General features: G+C 47.8%; 1 protein-coding gene across 4 annotated transcripts in view; it reads left to right on the top strand.

Moving 5' to 3' along the window:
* Nucleotides 1–1,578: 1,578 nt before the first annotated feature.
* Nucleotides 1,579–16,586, top strand: part of TNFRSF13B (TNF receptor superfamily member 13B) — a 33,661-nt gene continuing 18,653 nt past the window's right edge. For 2 of the 4 annotated variants that reach the window (XM_029211952.1, XM_029211951.1), the window contains exon 1: nucleotides 1,579–5,514. In XM_029211952.1, the coding sequence (XP_029067785.1) occupies nucleotides 5,454–5,514 (61 nt within the window). In that variant the 5' untranslated portion in view covers nucleotides 1,579–5,453. The remainder of the gene's footprint in view (nucleotides 5,515–16,586) is intronic. The other 2 variants (XM_029211953.1, XM_029211954.1) reach the window with 2 other exon arrangements.

Here is a 16,586-nt window from a genome sequence, read left to right as displayed (position 1 = left end):
GAAGGGACGAGGAAGGTCACCCCTTGCCACTGGGAGTGAGTAGGAGTGTGGCCAGTTTGGTGACAGCCACTGAAGTCGGGGCATGCGGACCCTGCAGGTCAGAGGTCCTGCTGGACAACAGCCGCCCAGGAGAGACGCTCGTGTGTTTGCGCAAAGAGGCTGCACGTCTGCCCAGGATGGCGTTGCTCACACCACCAAGGAATCGGAAACAACCTAGATGTTCCTCACTTGAGGAGGGATGGGAGTGGGTGTGGGGTTCCAGACAGTGGTGAAAAAGAACACACCAGAACACACCAGGACCACAGCAGCACCACACCAGGAATGCACTAGCCGTGTGCGCGCTAACGCGAGTTGATCACAACAACGCTGGGTGAAAACAGGAAGACGTATGATGATACACACCAGAGTACTATTTATACGAAAAATTTAAAAATAACATGCAAAACAGTGCTATGTACTGTATGTTCATAGATAAACACATTCTTCTGAAGGTATAAAAATAAGCCGGGAGAACAGAGCCGTATTCATGATGGTGGTTCCTTCTGGCGACGGGAGGGGTAGGGTTAGGGCAGGAGATTTCAGAGCTTTCCCTGTCATCTTTTCCTTTTTAAAAGAAAAACTTGAAGGTGAATATGCCAACCTCATAACATGCGATTCCGGGTGGTGAAAATACAGGTTTTGTTATATTATTCATGGTTATTTTCTGTATTTTTTTTTTTTCAAAAAGGGAAACAAAAAGGAAGTTCTCCTTCATAGAGAACGCAGGCTGGGAAACGCGGGAGGAGTGGCAGGTTTGGAAAGCCACCACCCTCAGTGAAAGCTGAAGCCATCTACCGAGGCGGCTGGGAACCAGGACGCACAAGATACCAAAGCATCAGCCTCCAGTGACTAGTTGGGGGGACGCCGGGGCCTATACGTGGGGACACCTGGTGTCACCACCGTAACAGGCGGTCCTGTCAGTGTCACTGCGGGGGGCGGGGAGGTGAGCTGACACCAGGCTCCACTTGATGAGATGCAACAGGAAGGACACGCATCACCTAGGGCTCTTCTCCCCAAAGTGTGTGATCCAGGGGAGCCGTCAGAGCCACCATTCAGCTTTCAGGACTCACAGAGGACGAGCACGGTGTTAAACCACACAGGGAGAAAGCAAGCAGAGAAGGGGCCGTAGGACACTCCACACGACAGGCCGTGTCCATGTCAAACCAAGAGAAGACAGGAAAAGAAGAGAGAAGAAAAGGAAAAAGCAAAAGCGAGGGGACGATTCTAGAAGAAACATGGCTAGAGACAAACCGATGCCCCTCGCTGGATCCTGAATCAAAGGAAGCAGCCACGGGCTGCCCTGGGGGCGCAGTGGTTAAGAATCCACCTGCCAATGCGGGGAACACGGGTTCGAGCCCTGGTCCGGGGAGATCCCACATGCCGCGGAGCAACTAAGCCCGTGCGCCACAACTACTGAGCCTGCGCTCGAGAGCCCACAAGCCACACCTACTGAGCCCACGTGCTGCAACTACTGAAGCCCGCGCACCTAGAACCCGTGCTCCGCAACGAGAAGCCACTGCAATGAGAAGCCCTCGCACCGCAACGAAGTGTAGCCCCCGCTCGCTGCAACTAGAGTAAGCCCGCGCACAGCAACGAAGACCCAGCGCAGCCAAAAATAAATAAAATTAAAAATAAATTTAATAAGAAAAAAGGAAGCAGCCACAAAAGCTTCTTAGGACAATTGGGAAACTTAAATACAGACTTGATATTAGATGATGCCCTTATCACTGATCTTCTTAGGTGTGAAAATGACAGTCTGCGTGAGAGACGGTCCATCTTCTTTGAAGACGCTGCAAAGCATCTAGAAGGGGTGTTCTAAGGTCCGCAGAAGGTACAGGCAGAGAGAGCGTGTGGATGACAGACACCAATGTAAACACCGGTCAACCCGCTGGAGCTCCCGGGGGTATTCATTTCACCTTTCTTTTAACTTTTCTCTGAGGTTTGAAGTTTTCATAATAAAAAGTTTTGAGGGGAAAAATTTTTTAATGGGAAATAGGTCTTCCCACAAAAGGTTGGGAATTCACTGTGAAGAAGCCGCTTTGAAGTGGGTTTTTTCCTTCTTTGAAGTGGGTTTTGCTAAAGTCTCGGTCTCTAGCATTTCTGAGAAATTAGTACAAATCAAAGCCATGTAGGAAATTCAGCACATCTGAGTCGTATATGTAAATTGGCATCATGAAAATCAGGGCTTTCACTGCATTTCTAAGAAATGTCCTTTTTTGGACTCTTGCTTTTGTCTTGCCTCTGGAACTCTCTCAGAGCAGACTCAGCCACGTGGCCTCACGGGGGGCAGCGGACACCAGGCCCCAGGGAGGCGCACACAAGGTCTGGGGGCAGGGAGCTCTGGGCCCAAACCTCACAGGCACATGCGGACAGTGGAGCAGTCCCACCGGAACGTTCATTTGGCCAAGTAACTCCACTTAAGGAATTCAAGCCATTGCATGAGACACGGAGAAGGTAAATCATGTACGAAATGAAGGCGGGGAATGTTTAGAATAGCGTCTGCAATGCTGTTTTGTTTTGCCTGGTGACCACTGAAGAGCTCATTTAAAAAGATAAGGACTTGATTGATAGGATATATTAAGTGAGAAAAGGAGCCTGTTAACAGTGTGTTTATTCATCTGTAAGAAAAAAATGGGGGGGTGATAAGGCAAAACCCATCACGTGGTGGCACGTACACGCGTGTGCCCAGATCAGCTCACGGGCCTGCAGCCAAGCCTCCCGCTGGGAGGGAGAGGTCCTCTGTGCTGGATTTCCTTGCACAGCATTTGAACCTCTCTTCACTGCGTGCTCATTCTACCTTTTTAAGGACACATGTAACGGAGCCAGCTCCCAACCTTGAGGTAACAGAGTCTCTGCTCCAGGTTTCAAAACTCTTCTGTCCCCTTGACTGTGGAACTTAAAATTAGACCCCGAGCCTCCCGCGAGACGGCTGAGAAAGGGCTGGTTTCAGAATGAGGCTCAGAAGCCTCGGCACCTGTTCTGAGGGAGCCCAGCACGGTGGGTCACACGGGACAATTCCTGCGGCACGGTGGGGGAGAGGTCCCACGGGCTGCGGTTCTGTTTGAGCTCCACGATCATCGTTTGGGCAGGGGAAAATGAGGCCCCCAGGGACCCCCAAAGGTCCCCCAACTTGTTCTGCCTGGTGTCATAAAATCTAACTTGGAGCAAAGAGGCCAGAAAAAAAGTGGACCATCTTGTTTGTATGTTCCCTGTTCAGGAACGGCCAAAACGCATCTGTGGTGACAGACGTCAGAATACTGGTTATGCTGGGTGGGGTGGGGTGTGCTGCTTCTGGGGGCTGCAAATGCTCTAGGTCTTGATCTGGGGAGTGCTGCCTGGGTTTGCACACAGGTAAGCGTCACTGGCCTGCCCACTGAGAATACTGCCTCTTACCGTGCGTACATTACACCTCTAATTAAAGAAAACAGAAAGTCGATCCAATCCATTAATTGTAAACAGCGTTTAAGCAAAAGCGTTAACAAGCTGTGATTAGCAGTGAGACGCTGGGGACCCCATCATTCCATTCTCGCCGCCCAAAGCCAGGCTGGATTTTGTTTGTTTTTCATTTCACGGGTAACTGCACCGGTGTTAAAACTCCAAAGGGCGGCCTCACCGGGCGAGACCACGTGTGACTGTGGAAACCGAGGCACAGTCGGCTCACCCCCTGGGAGCCAGCTGCTCTGTGAGGCGGTGAGAGCCCCGGCACCGGGGGTGTGCAAGCAGAAGGGACGGAGGGATGCGGTGAGGTCATCCCACGGGGACGCTGGGCTTGCCCCACTCCAAGAGTTGCCCTGTGGTTGCCCCGGCTCACAAATCCCCAGACAGCCCAGCCGTGGGCTTGTTACTTTTCACTGACACAAGGAATATGTACCTCCGTGTAAAAATAAAAATGTTACAAACAGGCCTGAAGCCCCTCGGACCCCATCCCCAACCTGGTCCCCTCCTGCCCTACCCAGCAGGATCACTGTCATCGTGCCCATCCTTTTCATAGCTCTGCCACACCTGTGCGCACACAATCGTAGGCAAGGAGGCCTGTTCGTCTTTGTCTCACGGAAAGGCCCCTTACTGCAAAAACCATGCCACAAACTCCTTTTATTCACTCAACCATCGGTCTTGACAGTCTCTCCATGTCACTGCGTACAGACCTGTCTCGCTCTGACGGCTGCGTAGTATTCCTGGTTATGGCCCTCGAGCTTCACGTGCTCCGCCATCGCTGCGGGGGGGGCACTGGCTCTGTTTCCATTGCTCCACACTCGTGCACCTGTGGCCCCTGGAGGACAGCTTCCGGGGCCATGGATCAGGCGTAGGTTCTCCATCTTACGGGGCCCTGGCAGGTCCCCTTCCACACAGAGGTACCAACACGCTCCCTCCCGCGGGCCCAAGCTCAGGCTTCCCCCGATCTCCTCCTCTCGGTATTACCGCGCTTTAAGACTTTGCCGACCGGGTGGATGAAAACCAGCTTTTCTGATTATTGATGAGACTGGGTGCTTTTTAGGTCATCCAGTCATTCGTATTTCCTCTGCCACGCGACCCACCACTCACAGCAGCCCTGCCCTACGTCTTCCTGGGCCGCCTGGTCTCTCCCTCCACCCTGAGTCCCCCTCAAACTCCACGGGCTTCCGGTGACTTCTGAACGTGCCGTCCTCCAGCCCTGTCCCCGCGGAGGCTGGGAAGGCGGGAATAAAGTGACCACTGATGACGGCAGCAGTGCTCGTCTGGACACCGAGCCCTGAGAACTCACTGCGCCAGGAAAGTGCTCTGAGGCCTGAACTGAGCACACATCCCGTTCTCATCACCACCTGTACCTTCATACCCACTTCACAGAAGAGGAAACAGAGGCACCAAGACGTTACGTAAATTGCCCCCAAGGCTTCCTGCTGGTACGTGGCTGAGGCGAGACGCAGACGCAAGCCCAGTCTGTCTGGCTCTAGTTCAGCCTCTCAAGTGCTCTGATGGGGGTAAGGCCGGGGCTCAGGAAGCACAGAGAACGGGCACCTCACCCGGCCTTGGGCAGTCAGGAATGGCTTCCCAGAGAAACTGACACCTCAGTGGAGCCTGAAGAAAGGAGCAGAGGAGCTGACGGGGCAGTGAAATAGGAAAGGGCTGTAGAGGAAGGGGGAAGGGCCCTGAGCAATGCCTGGAGGCTAGGCCACCCTGGATGCAGCCTGGGGTGTGTGATGGGGCAGGAGACCAGGCCCCGTGGGCAGGGCACCCTGGGGGCTCAGCGGACAGCTTGGTGGTGGTGGGGGGCTCCTGGAGCATCGGGCTGGGCCCACACCCCTCAGCTCCCGAGACAGAGGGCGCAAGCGCGGAGGGAGGGGAGCCGCTGATTTACATCCTACAGCTGGGGGGAAACCCAGGAAGTGCAGCCCGGGCACTAATCAAATCTAGGCTAATAATAAACGTCCTGAGTAATGAGTGGCCTGGGCCGGAGCAGGCGAGGTGGCCGGAGCTGGGTGGGCCAGGAGGAGCCATGTGAGTAGCCGGGGAGGTGGGGGTGGGCGCAAGGGGCTCCGCCTGGGTCTCTGCGTGGCATCGGGGACGCAGGGGAAGCGGTGCCCACAGCAGACAGGCAAGCTCGGGCTGCCCCGGGGCCTCCCGCGCCCGTGCACGTGGAGAGCCCTGGGTCTGGGGCCCTGGGGGTCTGGCCTTGCGTTCCCGAGAGCAGCCACAAGGTTGGAGGGTCGGCCTCACAGGCAGGAAGTCCCTCTCCCTCCCACCCCAAGCTGGCCCCAGGACCTACAGCCAGATGGGCCAGGACGTGTTTTGAACATCAGGAGTGTCTAACAGACCCTCCTGCAGACGTCGACCACTGTCCACACTTCCAGGATTACCCACACCCCGCTGGATCACTTTAGAGACAAATGCAAACAGCGCGTTTTTGATCTGTAAATACCTCTGTATGTCTCCCTTAAAAAGAAAAACTCCTTAAAAACCAAAACCCCCCCAAAACTCTCATGCCACGACTTCTGCAAACAATGATTCCTTTGTGTCACCAAAGCGCCCGTATTCAGACTTCCCCAGCTGTCTTGTCAATGTCTTTTCCAGATGATTTGTTCCAATCAGGATCCAAACACCATCGTTTTGGTTATATGTTTTAAACTAGAACATGCCCACTCTGTCTCATGTTTCCCCTTGCTGTTTTTAAAATTTTTTTATCAAAGAAACCAGATCATTTATCCTATAGAATTTTTATCAGGGCAGGTTTTGAAGGTTTGTTCAAAGGCCCAGATCTGGAAGCGTGGGTGCTAAAGCAGGTGGAAGGGTCCAGGCCCCTCACTGTGCAGACAGGACCCACGGCCGGGTTGGGGGGGCCACGGCTGCTCTGTCCACCACACGTCTGGCAGGGAGCACATCTCCTCTGTGAATCCTTTGGATGGGAATCCTTTGTGTCAAGCAACCACATCCCCAGATGTGTTCCCAGCTAAGGGCTCGGATGTTTAAGATTTCTGAGAGAGTTGGACCAGGAAGGAACAAGAGGTCGCCTTGACACAGGATGGAACCGCCCAGGCCCAGGCCCACGAGTCGGGAACCTGTCAGAATTGGGACCTGGCACTGACAGAGGCCGCCAGGAGCAGCAGAGTCGGGCCTGCCTCCCCTTGTCCACCGACTCGCTGTTGTGACCTTGGAGGAGTCCCTTCACCTCTCTGGGCTCCATTTCCTCGGTCGTAAAATGAAGGAGAGCCTCTCCCCCACCAGAAGTCCCTGAGAAAAACACAGAAAGGCTTTGAACCTGCCTGAGCCCCTCCTGAAGAGCCACAAGCAAAGGCGCTGAGAAGGGCTGCAGTTAAAAACAACAAAACTTTGGCTTTCTTTAGCCCAGTGTTTTTCAAACTAATTGGACCACAGAGGCCTTTCTTGGTCCAGCGCCTACAGAGCCAGGCATGTGAGGGAGACGGGCAGACAGCCGGGATGCAGGAGAGCCCGGGCCATGAGCCCAGCCCACAAACCCAGACCTGCGAGAGCTCTCCCCTTCTTCCCGTGGTCAACACGGCTTCTGTTCTGCTGGCCAGTGTCAATTTGGGGCTTTTCCTGCCCTTCTTTGGGGCTGGATGATGGCTCTGGGACTTTATGTAGGTTCTGGTGGTGTTGGAGGAGGGGTGGGCAGGGACAGCACAGACATCCGGTCAGCTGGGTGTCTGCCATCTGGCCAAGTGGGCTCTTGTGTCCCTGTCAGGTCCAGTGGCTCGGTGCCCTCTGACCAGGAATGGGTCTTTGAGGCTTCCTAGGCTGCCCTCGTCCGACCCAACCTGCTGTCCACTGGCCATCGCTTCCCTGTGGGTGGGGTGGTGGCAGCTTCCACCCTCCTCTCCCCAAATGAGAGAAGGCTCGGGGGTCTCTTCAATTTTGTGTGGTCCTCTGCTTATCTTCTTTTAATTGAAGTACAGTTGATTCACGATGCTGTGTTAGTTTCTGATGTAAAGTGATTCAGTTACACACCTCTATATTCTTTTCATGTTCTTTTCCATTACGGTTTATCACAGGATATTGGATACAGATCCCTGTGCTCTACAGTAGGAGCTTGTTGTTTATTTTATATATAGTAATGTGTAACTGCCAATCCCAAACTCCTAATTTAGGTCCTCTTGCTTTTCTTTATTTATATATATTTTTGGCTGTGCCGTGTGGCTTGCGGAATCTTAGTTCCGCGACCAGGGATCGACTCGGGGCCCCGGCAGTGAAAGCACCGAGCCCTAACCACTGGACCGCCAGGGAATTCCCAAGCCTCTTGCTTTATAAGTTTGCTTTGTGAATAGATGGTAGTCACAGGCTGGAAGCCCACAAAGTATAAAAAGGTACATAACACAGGCTTCCTGTCCGCCTGGTCATCTGTCTGCCCAGCTTTCCTGCCCCCTCTAGAATAAACGGCTCTGTTCAGATGCTTTACGTGCCACAAAGTTCACCTGCTTAAGAGCTGTGCAACCATCACTATAATCTAATTTTAGAACATTATCGTCACCCCCAAAAAACCCCTGTCACTCCTCATACCTCCCCACCCCCAGCCCTAGGCTGGCCCTGACCTACTTTCTCTCTATATATATTTGCCTACTTTGGACATTTTATAAAAGTGGAATGTGCTGTCTGATGACTAGCTTCTTCCATGAGCATGTTTTTGAGATTCATCCATGTGGTAGGGTGTCAGTACTTTATACCTTTTTGTGTCCAAATAACATTCCGTTGTATGGATGGACCACATTTTACTCATCCATTCATCAGTTGATGGACATTTGGGTTGTTTCTACTTTTTGGCTACTATGAACAATGCTGCTGTGAATATTCATGTACAAGTAGCTGGGTGGACAAGTTTTCACTTCTCTTAGGAGTGGAATTGCTGGGCCATATGGTAGTTCTGTGTTTAACGTTCTGAGGAGCTGCCAGACTGTTTTCCAAAACAGCTGCACTGTTTTTTGTTTGTTTGTTTGCAGTACGCGGGCCTCTCACTGCTGTGGCCTCTCCCGTTGCGGGGCACAGGCTCCGGACGCGCAGGCTCAGCGGCCGTGGCTCACAGGCCCAGCCGCTCCGCGGCATGTGGGATCTTCCCAGACCGGGGCACGAACCCGTGTCCCCTGCATCGGCAGGCGGACTCTCAACCACTGCGCCACCAGGGAAGCCCCCAACCCATTTTTAAACTGGGTTATTTGTCTTTTCATTATTCAGTTGTAAAGGTTCTTTATATATTCTGGATACAAATCCCTTATCAGATATATGATTTGGAACTATTTCCTCCAAGTCTGTGGAATATCATTTTATTCTCCTGATGGTGTTCTGTGAAACATAAAAGTTTAAAATTTTTATGAAGTCCAGTCTCTCAAGCTTCTTTTTGATCATTTGTGCATTCGGTCTCACTGCCTAACCCCAAATCATGAAGATTTAACTCCTGTTTTCTTCTAAAACTTGTCTAGTTACATTTAGGTCTATGACCCACTGTGAGGTACTTTCTGTGTATGGTGTGAGTTAGGGGTCCACATTCATTCTTTTGAAGGTGGCTTACCCAGTTGTCTCAGCACCATTTGTTGAAAAGACTATCCTTTTTCCCGTTGAATCTTCTTGGTATCTTGGTTGAAAATCAACTGACCATAAATGTTAGGCTTTAGTTTTTGACTCTAAAGTCTACTCTACTGACTCACATCTGTCCTTATGCCAGTACTACACTGTCTTATTTACTGTTGGTTTGTAGTAAGTTTTGAAATTGGGAAGTGTGAGTCCTACAACTTTGTTCTCTTTCAAAAGTGTTTCAGCTCTTCTGGGTCTCTTGCATTTCCATATGATTTTAGGATCAGCTTTTCAAATTTTGCAGAAAAGCCAGCTGGGAATTTGACTGGGATTGCATTGAATCTGCAGAATTATTTGGGGAGCACTGCTATCTTAACAATATTGTCTTTCCATCCATGAATATGGAATATCTTTCCATTTATTTAGGTCTTCTTTCAGGAATGTTTTGTAGTTTTCAATGTGCAAGTTTTGTACTTCTTTTGTTCAATTTATTCTTCAGTATTTTATTTAAAACACTGTTTTTGGTTTTGTACGTTTCCTTACAGTGTTTCTTTATGTATATACTAATACCTATAAATCTAGATTAGAACTTTCTCCTTTTTTGCAGAAACAAAGGGAGACTATAAGCCATGCTGTTATGGACCTTGTTTTGTTTTTATCTTTTTATTATTTTAAAAATATATTTATTTGGTTGCGCCGGGTCTTAGCTGTGGCAGGCGGGCTCCTTAGTTGTGGCAGGCGAACTCTTAGTTGCGGCATGCACGTGGTCTCTAGTTCCCTGACCAGGGATCGAACCTGGGCCCCCTGCATTGGGAGCGTGGAGTCTTAACCACTGTGCCACCAGGGAAGCTCCTTGTGTTTGTTTTTCCACTTAATATATCTTGGAGTTCTTTCTAAAGCAACACACAGAGAGCTTCCTCACCCCTTTTCTATAAGTGCATAATAGTCCTGTGTATATACTCAGTCAATCCCCTACTGATGGACATTTGTGCTACTTCCAATCTTCTGCTATTACAAACATTGCTGCAATGAATTATCATTTTGCACTCTGAAATAAATCCCAGAGATTAATCACTATATCAGCAGGTAAAAACATCAGTCATTTTGACTAATGTTGCCAAATCTCCCCCCTTGAGGGTTATCCCTATTCCTCTCCTTCCAGAGTGAATGAGTGCCACTCTCCTTGTGACCTTGCCAACAGGAGGTGTTAGTAAAACTTCTGGATTTTTAGCAATCTATTAGGGGGAAGATGGTCTCAGTGTAGTTCAAATTTGCTTGTCTCTTAGGAATGAGACCAGACAAATTTATGCTGTTCGTCCCTGTCTGTGAACTGTCTGTTCATTACCTTTGCCCAATTTTCTGTCAGGTAGCTGGCCTTTTCCTTTCTGCTTACTCTTTATTTATACATGTGTTTCTCCTTTTGTATTATTTATTTATTTATTTTATTTATTTATGGCTGTGTTGGGTTTTTGTTGCTGCATGTGGGCTTTCACTAGTTGCGGCGAGCAGGGGCTACTCTTCATTGCAGGTGCACAGGCTTCTCATTGCGGTGGCTTCTCTTGTTGCACAGCACGGGCTCTAGGCGCACGGGCTTCAGTAGTTGCGGCACTTGGGTTCAGCAGTTGTGCCTCATGGGCTCTAGAGCACAGGCTCAGGAGTTGCGGGGCATGGGCTTAGTTGTTCTGCGGCATGTGGGATCTTCCCAGACCGGGGCTCGAACCCGTGTCCCCTGCACTGGCAGGCGGATTCTTAACCACTGCGCCACCAGGGAAGCCCGTCTGCTTACTCTTTAGATACAAGTTGCAAGTGTTTTGTTCCCGTTTTTGTCTTTCCTCCTTAAGCTGCTTTTTGCCATGCAGAAGTTGTTTGTTTTGTGTAGTCTATTTTATCAATTTTGTATTTTATAGAGTTTGGATTTGGGGTCACAGTTAGAAAGGCCTTTCATACTCCAAGGTTATAAAGAAGTTATCGAATGGTTTCTTCTCTAGAAGTTTTAAAGTTTTTATTCTATTTCACACTTAAATCTTTGGGCTGTTTTTTTCAATCTAGGAGAAATTATTTTCTGTGCTGTTTTCTGGCCCAATCATTTTGTGCCAAGAATCCTTTCCTCTAAGTTCTGAATGCAAAAGCCAGGGTTTCTGCTCTTCCCACCCCACCCCCCAACCTCAGGACACCTCTGCCCTGAGTCCTACTTGAAGGGAGGAGATGCAGGCAGGGGAGGGGGCAGAACAAAACTCAGACATGACGCAATGTTAATACAGAACAAGAACGAGGGTTGCTTACCACTCCACATGTCTTCACTGACGACAGCTCAGTATAAAGTATTTGGTTATTTGTGAACATTGGCCAAGGACCTACTGTGTGTCTGGTATTACAGAAGCACTGGGCTCGGAGATGAATGAGACAGTGTAAGGAGGTAGATGGCTACACCCTCAGATGTCAAATTACAAAATAAGAAACATTACCAGGTAGAAGGTGCTCAGGCCACATGGCCATCCAGGAAGGCACACCTGAGACATCTCAGAGGAGAGGTCAGGTGCCACGGCAGCGTACAGGGACAAGTGTCTTTGGGAAGTTAGAGTGCTTCAGCCACAAGCTGAGGTTCTGGGGGCAGTTCCCAGGCCTGGAGTGCGGATTTGCTGATTATGAAATGATTATAATTAATCCATTATATTTTAAACCACTTTATCCAAATAACTACCACTTGGCAACCGCACCTCGGGCCAGTTCCATGCGTGTCATGTGCACGTCCTCGAGGAAACCTGCTCTGCAAAGGAGCACCCAGAGTCCCCGTTTACAGAAGAGAAAACCCGCGGCTGCGCTGCCAGCCTTTCCTAAGCCGGCTGGCTGGCGACTCAGAGCTGTGCTTCCTCCCCAGGCACGGCTGCGCTCACACACATTTTGTCACTGAACCATGGGAAATCGGTTTTCAGAATGAGTCAACAGGAGGCAGAAATTACAAAGGGAAAAAACGGTCATCCCCACCTTTCTCTCTTCCTCCTTCTTCCCGATTCATAAAAGAGAGACTGTAAATGATCACTGTAATTCTCTGACCTGTCACCCAGAATGTGGAAGCTGCTGAAACTCTCTCAGACCCCCAGCCCACCACGTGCTCAAGGAGAGATCACCCTCTTTGCTGCCAGCTAATCCATTTGCCCCATATGCAAAACCCTCTGCAGTTTTTCTCCCTCCTTCCTTCCTGTCTTGTAAGTCCTGTCATTGCCCTGTTCACTGACAGTGGTCTAGGGGTGTCCCCTCTCACAAGTGAGTGACTATTGTAGACACAAAGTCAGAGTTATTCCCTGATTGTAGTTCACTTCAACATGACGATGTAAACTTTGTTCACAGCTGAGCCATGTGACCTCCCTGGAGTTGAAACTCCTTGGTTTTCTCTGTATGTCTCAGGAACTCACCCCCAGCTCTGGGGCAGATCCAGCCTGTCAACTGGTCAAGCAGACTCGCTTATATACGGTTCCTTGTTTCCACTGGAGATGTTCCTTCCGCTTTTCTCCTATTTTAGTTGAGACAGGGCTCCCCCTTGGCCTCCAGGCCATGTCCCAGGGATTCCCTTCACCATCATTCTGAGAACTTCTATCTTTCCCTCTTGACTGAGATGGACCCTGCTTTCCCCCCTCCTCCATCAGTTGAAAATCAACTGACCATAGATGGAGAGCTTATTTCTGGGTTCTATTCTATTCCACTGCTCTGAGTACCTGTCTTTATTCCATTATCACACTGTTTACTTTAGCTTTGAAGTTTTGTTTTTTTTTCTTTTTGCGGTACGCGGGCCTCTCACTGTTGTGGCCTCTCCCGTTGCGGAGCAACAGGCTCCGGACGCGCAGGCTCAGCAGCCATGGCTCACGGGCGCAGCCGCTCCGCGGCATGTGGGATCTTCCCGGACCGGGGCACGAACCCATGTCCCCTGCATCGGCAGGCGGACTCTCAACCACTGCGCCACCAGGGAAGCCCTGTAGTAAGTTTTGAAATCAGGGTATGAGTCCTCCAACTTTGTTCTTCTTCTTCAAGATTGTTTTGACTATTCAGGGTCAAATGAATTTTTAAGACGGGTTTTTCTACCTGTGTAAAAACGTCACTGGGATTTTGTTAGGGATTGTATTGACATCTTAACATTGTCTTTCAATCCATGAACATGGGATGTCTTTTATTTAGATCTTCTCTAATTTCAGCAATGTTTTGTAGTTTTCAGGGTATACTTCTTTCACCACCTTGGTTAAATTCATTCCTAAGTATTTTATTCATTTTTGTCTCTGAACACGGATTTGTTTTTTTAATTTCCTTTTAGGATCGTTCATTGCAAGTATATGAAAAATGCAACTGATTTTTTGTGTTGCTTTTGTATCTGCAACTTTGCTGAATATTTATCTTTAACAGTGTTTAGTGTGTGAAATTTTTAGAGATTTTACATATAAGATCATGTCACCTATGAACAGATAATTTTACTTTCTCCTCTCCAATTTGAATACATTTATTTCTTTTTCTTGCCTAATTGCTCTTCCAGTACTATGTTGAACTGAAGTAGTAAGAGTGGGCATTCTTGTTTTGTTACTAGTCATAGGAGAGACGCTTTCAGTCTTTCACCACTGAGTGTGATGTCAACTGTGGGTTTTTCATACATGGTTGTTATCGTGTAGAGGAGGTTGTCTTCTATTCCTACTTTACTGAATGTTTTTATCATGAAAAGGTGAATTTTGTTAAATGCTTTTTCTGCCTCAAAATGATCATGTGGTTTTTTCCTTCATTCTTGAAGTGTATTACATCTATTGATTTTCATTTTTTTAATTTTTTTTTTTTTTGGCGGTACGTGGGCCTCTCACTGTTGTGGCCTCTCCCATTGCGAAGCACAGGCTCTGGACGCACAGGTTCAGCGGCCATGGCTCACGGGGCCCAGCCGCTCCGTGGCATGTGGGATCCTCCCGGACCGGGGCACAAACCCGTCCCCTGCATCAGCAGGCGGACTCTCAACCACCGTGCCACCAGGGAAGCCCACATCTATTGATTTTCATGTGTTGAACTATTATTGCATTCTGGAAATGAATCCCACTTGGTTATAATGTGTAATCCTTTTAATATGCTGTTGGATTTGATTGGCTAGTATTTTGTTGAGAATTTTTGCATCTATATTCACGGGGCATATTGGTCTGAAATTTTCTTTTCTTATGATGTCTTTATTAGGCTTCAGCATCAGTGTTATGCTGACCTCACAGAGTTAGGAAATGCTCCCTCTTCAACGTTTTTGAAAAAGTCTGAGGATTAGTTTTAATTCTTCTTTAAATATTTGGTAGAATTCACCAGTGAAGCCATCTGGTCCTGAGCTTTTTTTTTTTTTTTTTTTTAATGATCACATTCTTTTTTTTAAAAAAACTGTATTTATTTATTTTTGGCAGCCTTGGGTCTTCGTTGCTGTGCACGGGCTTTCTCTAGTTGTGGAGAGCAGGGGCTACCCTTCATTGTAGCGTGCGGGCTTCTCATCACCGTGGCTTCTCATTGAAGCCACTGCTGTGGCGCGGGCTCTAGGCACACAGGCTCAGTAGTTGTGGCTCACGGGCTCTAGAGCGCAGGCTCAGTAGTTGTGTCACATGGGCTTAGTTGCTCCACAGAATGTGGGATCTTCCCAGACCAGGGCTCAAACCCGCGTCCCCTGCATTGGCAGGTAGATTCTTAACCACTGCGCCTCCAGGGAAGCCCTGGTCCTGGGCTTTTTGTTGGGAGGTTTCTTATTACTGATTCAATCTCCTTACCTGTTATAGGTCTATTCAGATATTCTTTCTTCATGTATCAGTTTTTGTAGATTGTATGTTTCCAGGAACTGTCCATTTATTTAGATTACCTGATTTGTTGGTGCACAATTGTTCACAGTACTCTCTTATAACCTATAAAATATGTATCAAAGCCCCACTTTCATTTCTGATTTTAGTAATTTGAGTTTCATCTCTTTTTCTTAATCAATCCAGCTAAGGGTCTGTTGGTTTTGTAAATCTATTCAAAAACCCAACTTTTGGCTTTGTTGATTTTCTCTATTATAGTTTTCTTTTAAATTTATTATTATTATTTTAATCAATTCTATCTTTATTTATTTGGCTGCGTCAGGTCTTAGTTGCAGCATGCAGGATCTTGGCCACGGCACGTGGGCTCTTTGTTGCGGTATGCGGGCTCAGAGTGTGTGGGCTCAGTAGTTGTGGCACGCAGGCTTAGTTGCCCCACGGCACGTGGGATCTTAGTTCCCAAACCAGGGATTGAACCTGCGTCCCCTGCATTGGAAGGTGGACTCTTAACCACTGGACCACCAGGGAAGTCCATATTACAGCTTTTATATTCTCTTTTTTTATCTCCACTCTAATCTTTCCTTATGCTTGCTCTGGGTTTAGTTTGCTTTTCTTTTTCTAGTTCCTCATGGTATACAGATAGGTCAAGATCTGAGAGATTCTTCTTTTTTTAGTGTACCCATTTATATCTATAAATTTCCCTCTTAGCATTACATTTACTGTATCCCATAACTTCTGGTACATTGTGTTTTCATATTCATTTATCTCAAGATATTTTCTAATATCTCTTGTGACTTCTTCTTTGACCCATTGGTTGTTTAAGAGTGTTTTGGGGGGAATTCCCTGGTGGTCCAGCAGTTAGGACTCTTTGCTCCCAATGCAAGGGGCCCGGGTTCAATCCCTGGTCTGGGAACTAGATCCTGCATGCTGCAACGAAGATCCAGTGTGCTGCAACGAAGACCCGGCACAGCCAAATAAATTAAAAAAAAAAAAAAAAAGTGTGTTGTTGAAGTTCCACATATTTGTGAACCTTCCAATTTTCCTTCTGTTATTGGCTTTTAGTTTCATTCCACTTTGATCAGAAAAGATTCTTTGAATTACTTTAATCTTTTAGAGCCTATTAAGACTTGTTTTGTGACCTGACATATAGCCTGTCCAGGAGTATGTTCCACGGACACTTTAGAAGAATGTGTAGTCTGCGTCGCCAAGTACAGTGTCGTGTATATGGTCTGTTACATGGTTGCTTTACAGAGTTGCTCAAGTCATCTTGTCCTCACTGATCTTTTGTCCAGTTCTCCTACCCACTACTGAAAGTGGGGAATCGAAATATCCAAATATTGTCACAGAACTATTTCTCCCTTCAATTCTGTCAACTTTTGTTTCATATGTTTGCACTCTGTTGTAACACACGTGTGTTTATAATTGTTAAATCTTCTTGCTGTATCAAACTTTTAATCAATATATCTTGTCTTTGTCTCTTGTAACCTCTTTTGATTAAACTACTTTGTCTTATAATAATATAGCCCCCTCAGTTCTCTTTTGGTTATTATTTGCATGGACGATATTTGTCCATTGTTTTACTTTCAAGCTCGTGTCCTTTTATGTAAAGTAAGTCTCTTATAAAACAGGATATAGATGAATACTGTTTTTTTAATCCAATCTCCCAGTCTCTGCCTTTTGTAATAGCAGAGTTTAGTCCATTGACATTAATATGATTACTGATAAAGGAGTTACTTCTGCCATTTATCTATGTGTTTTCTGTATGTCTTA

Source organism: Monodon monoceros, unplaced genomic scaffold (assembly GCF_005190385.1).
Source record: "Monodon monoceros isolate NGI ecotype Baffin Bay Population unplaced genomic scaffold, NGI_Narwhal_1 Super_Scaffold_9, whole genome shotgun sequence".
NCBI classification, from domain to species: Eukaryota; Metazoa; Chordata; class Mammalia; order Artiodactyla; family Monodontidae; genus Monodon; species Monodon monoceros.
This window is presented reverse-complemented; position numbering and strand designations above follow the sequence as displayed.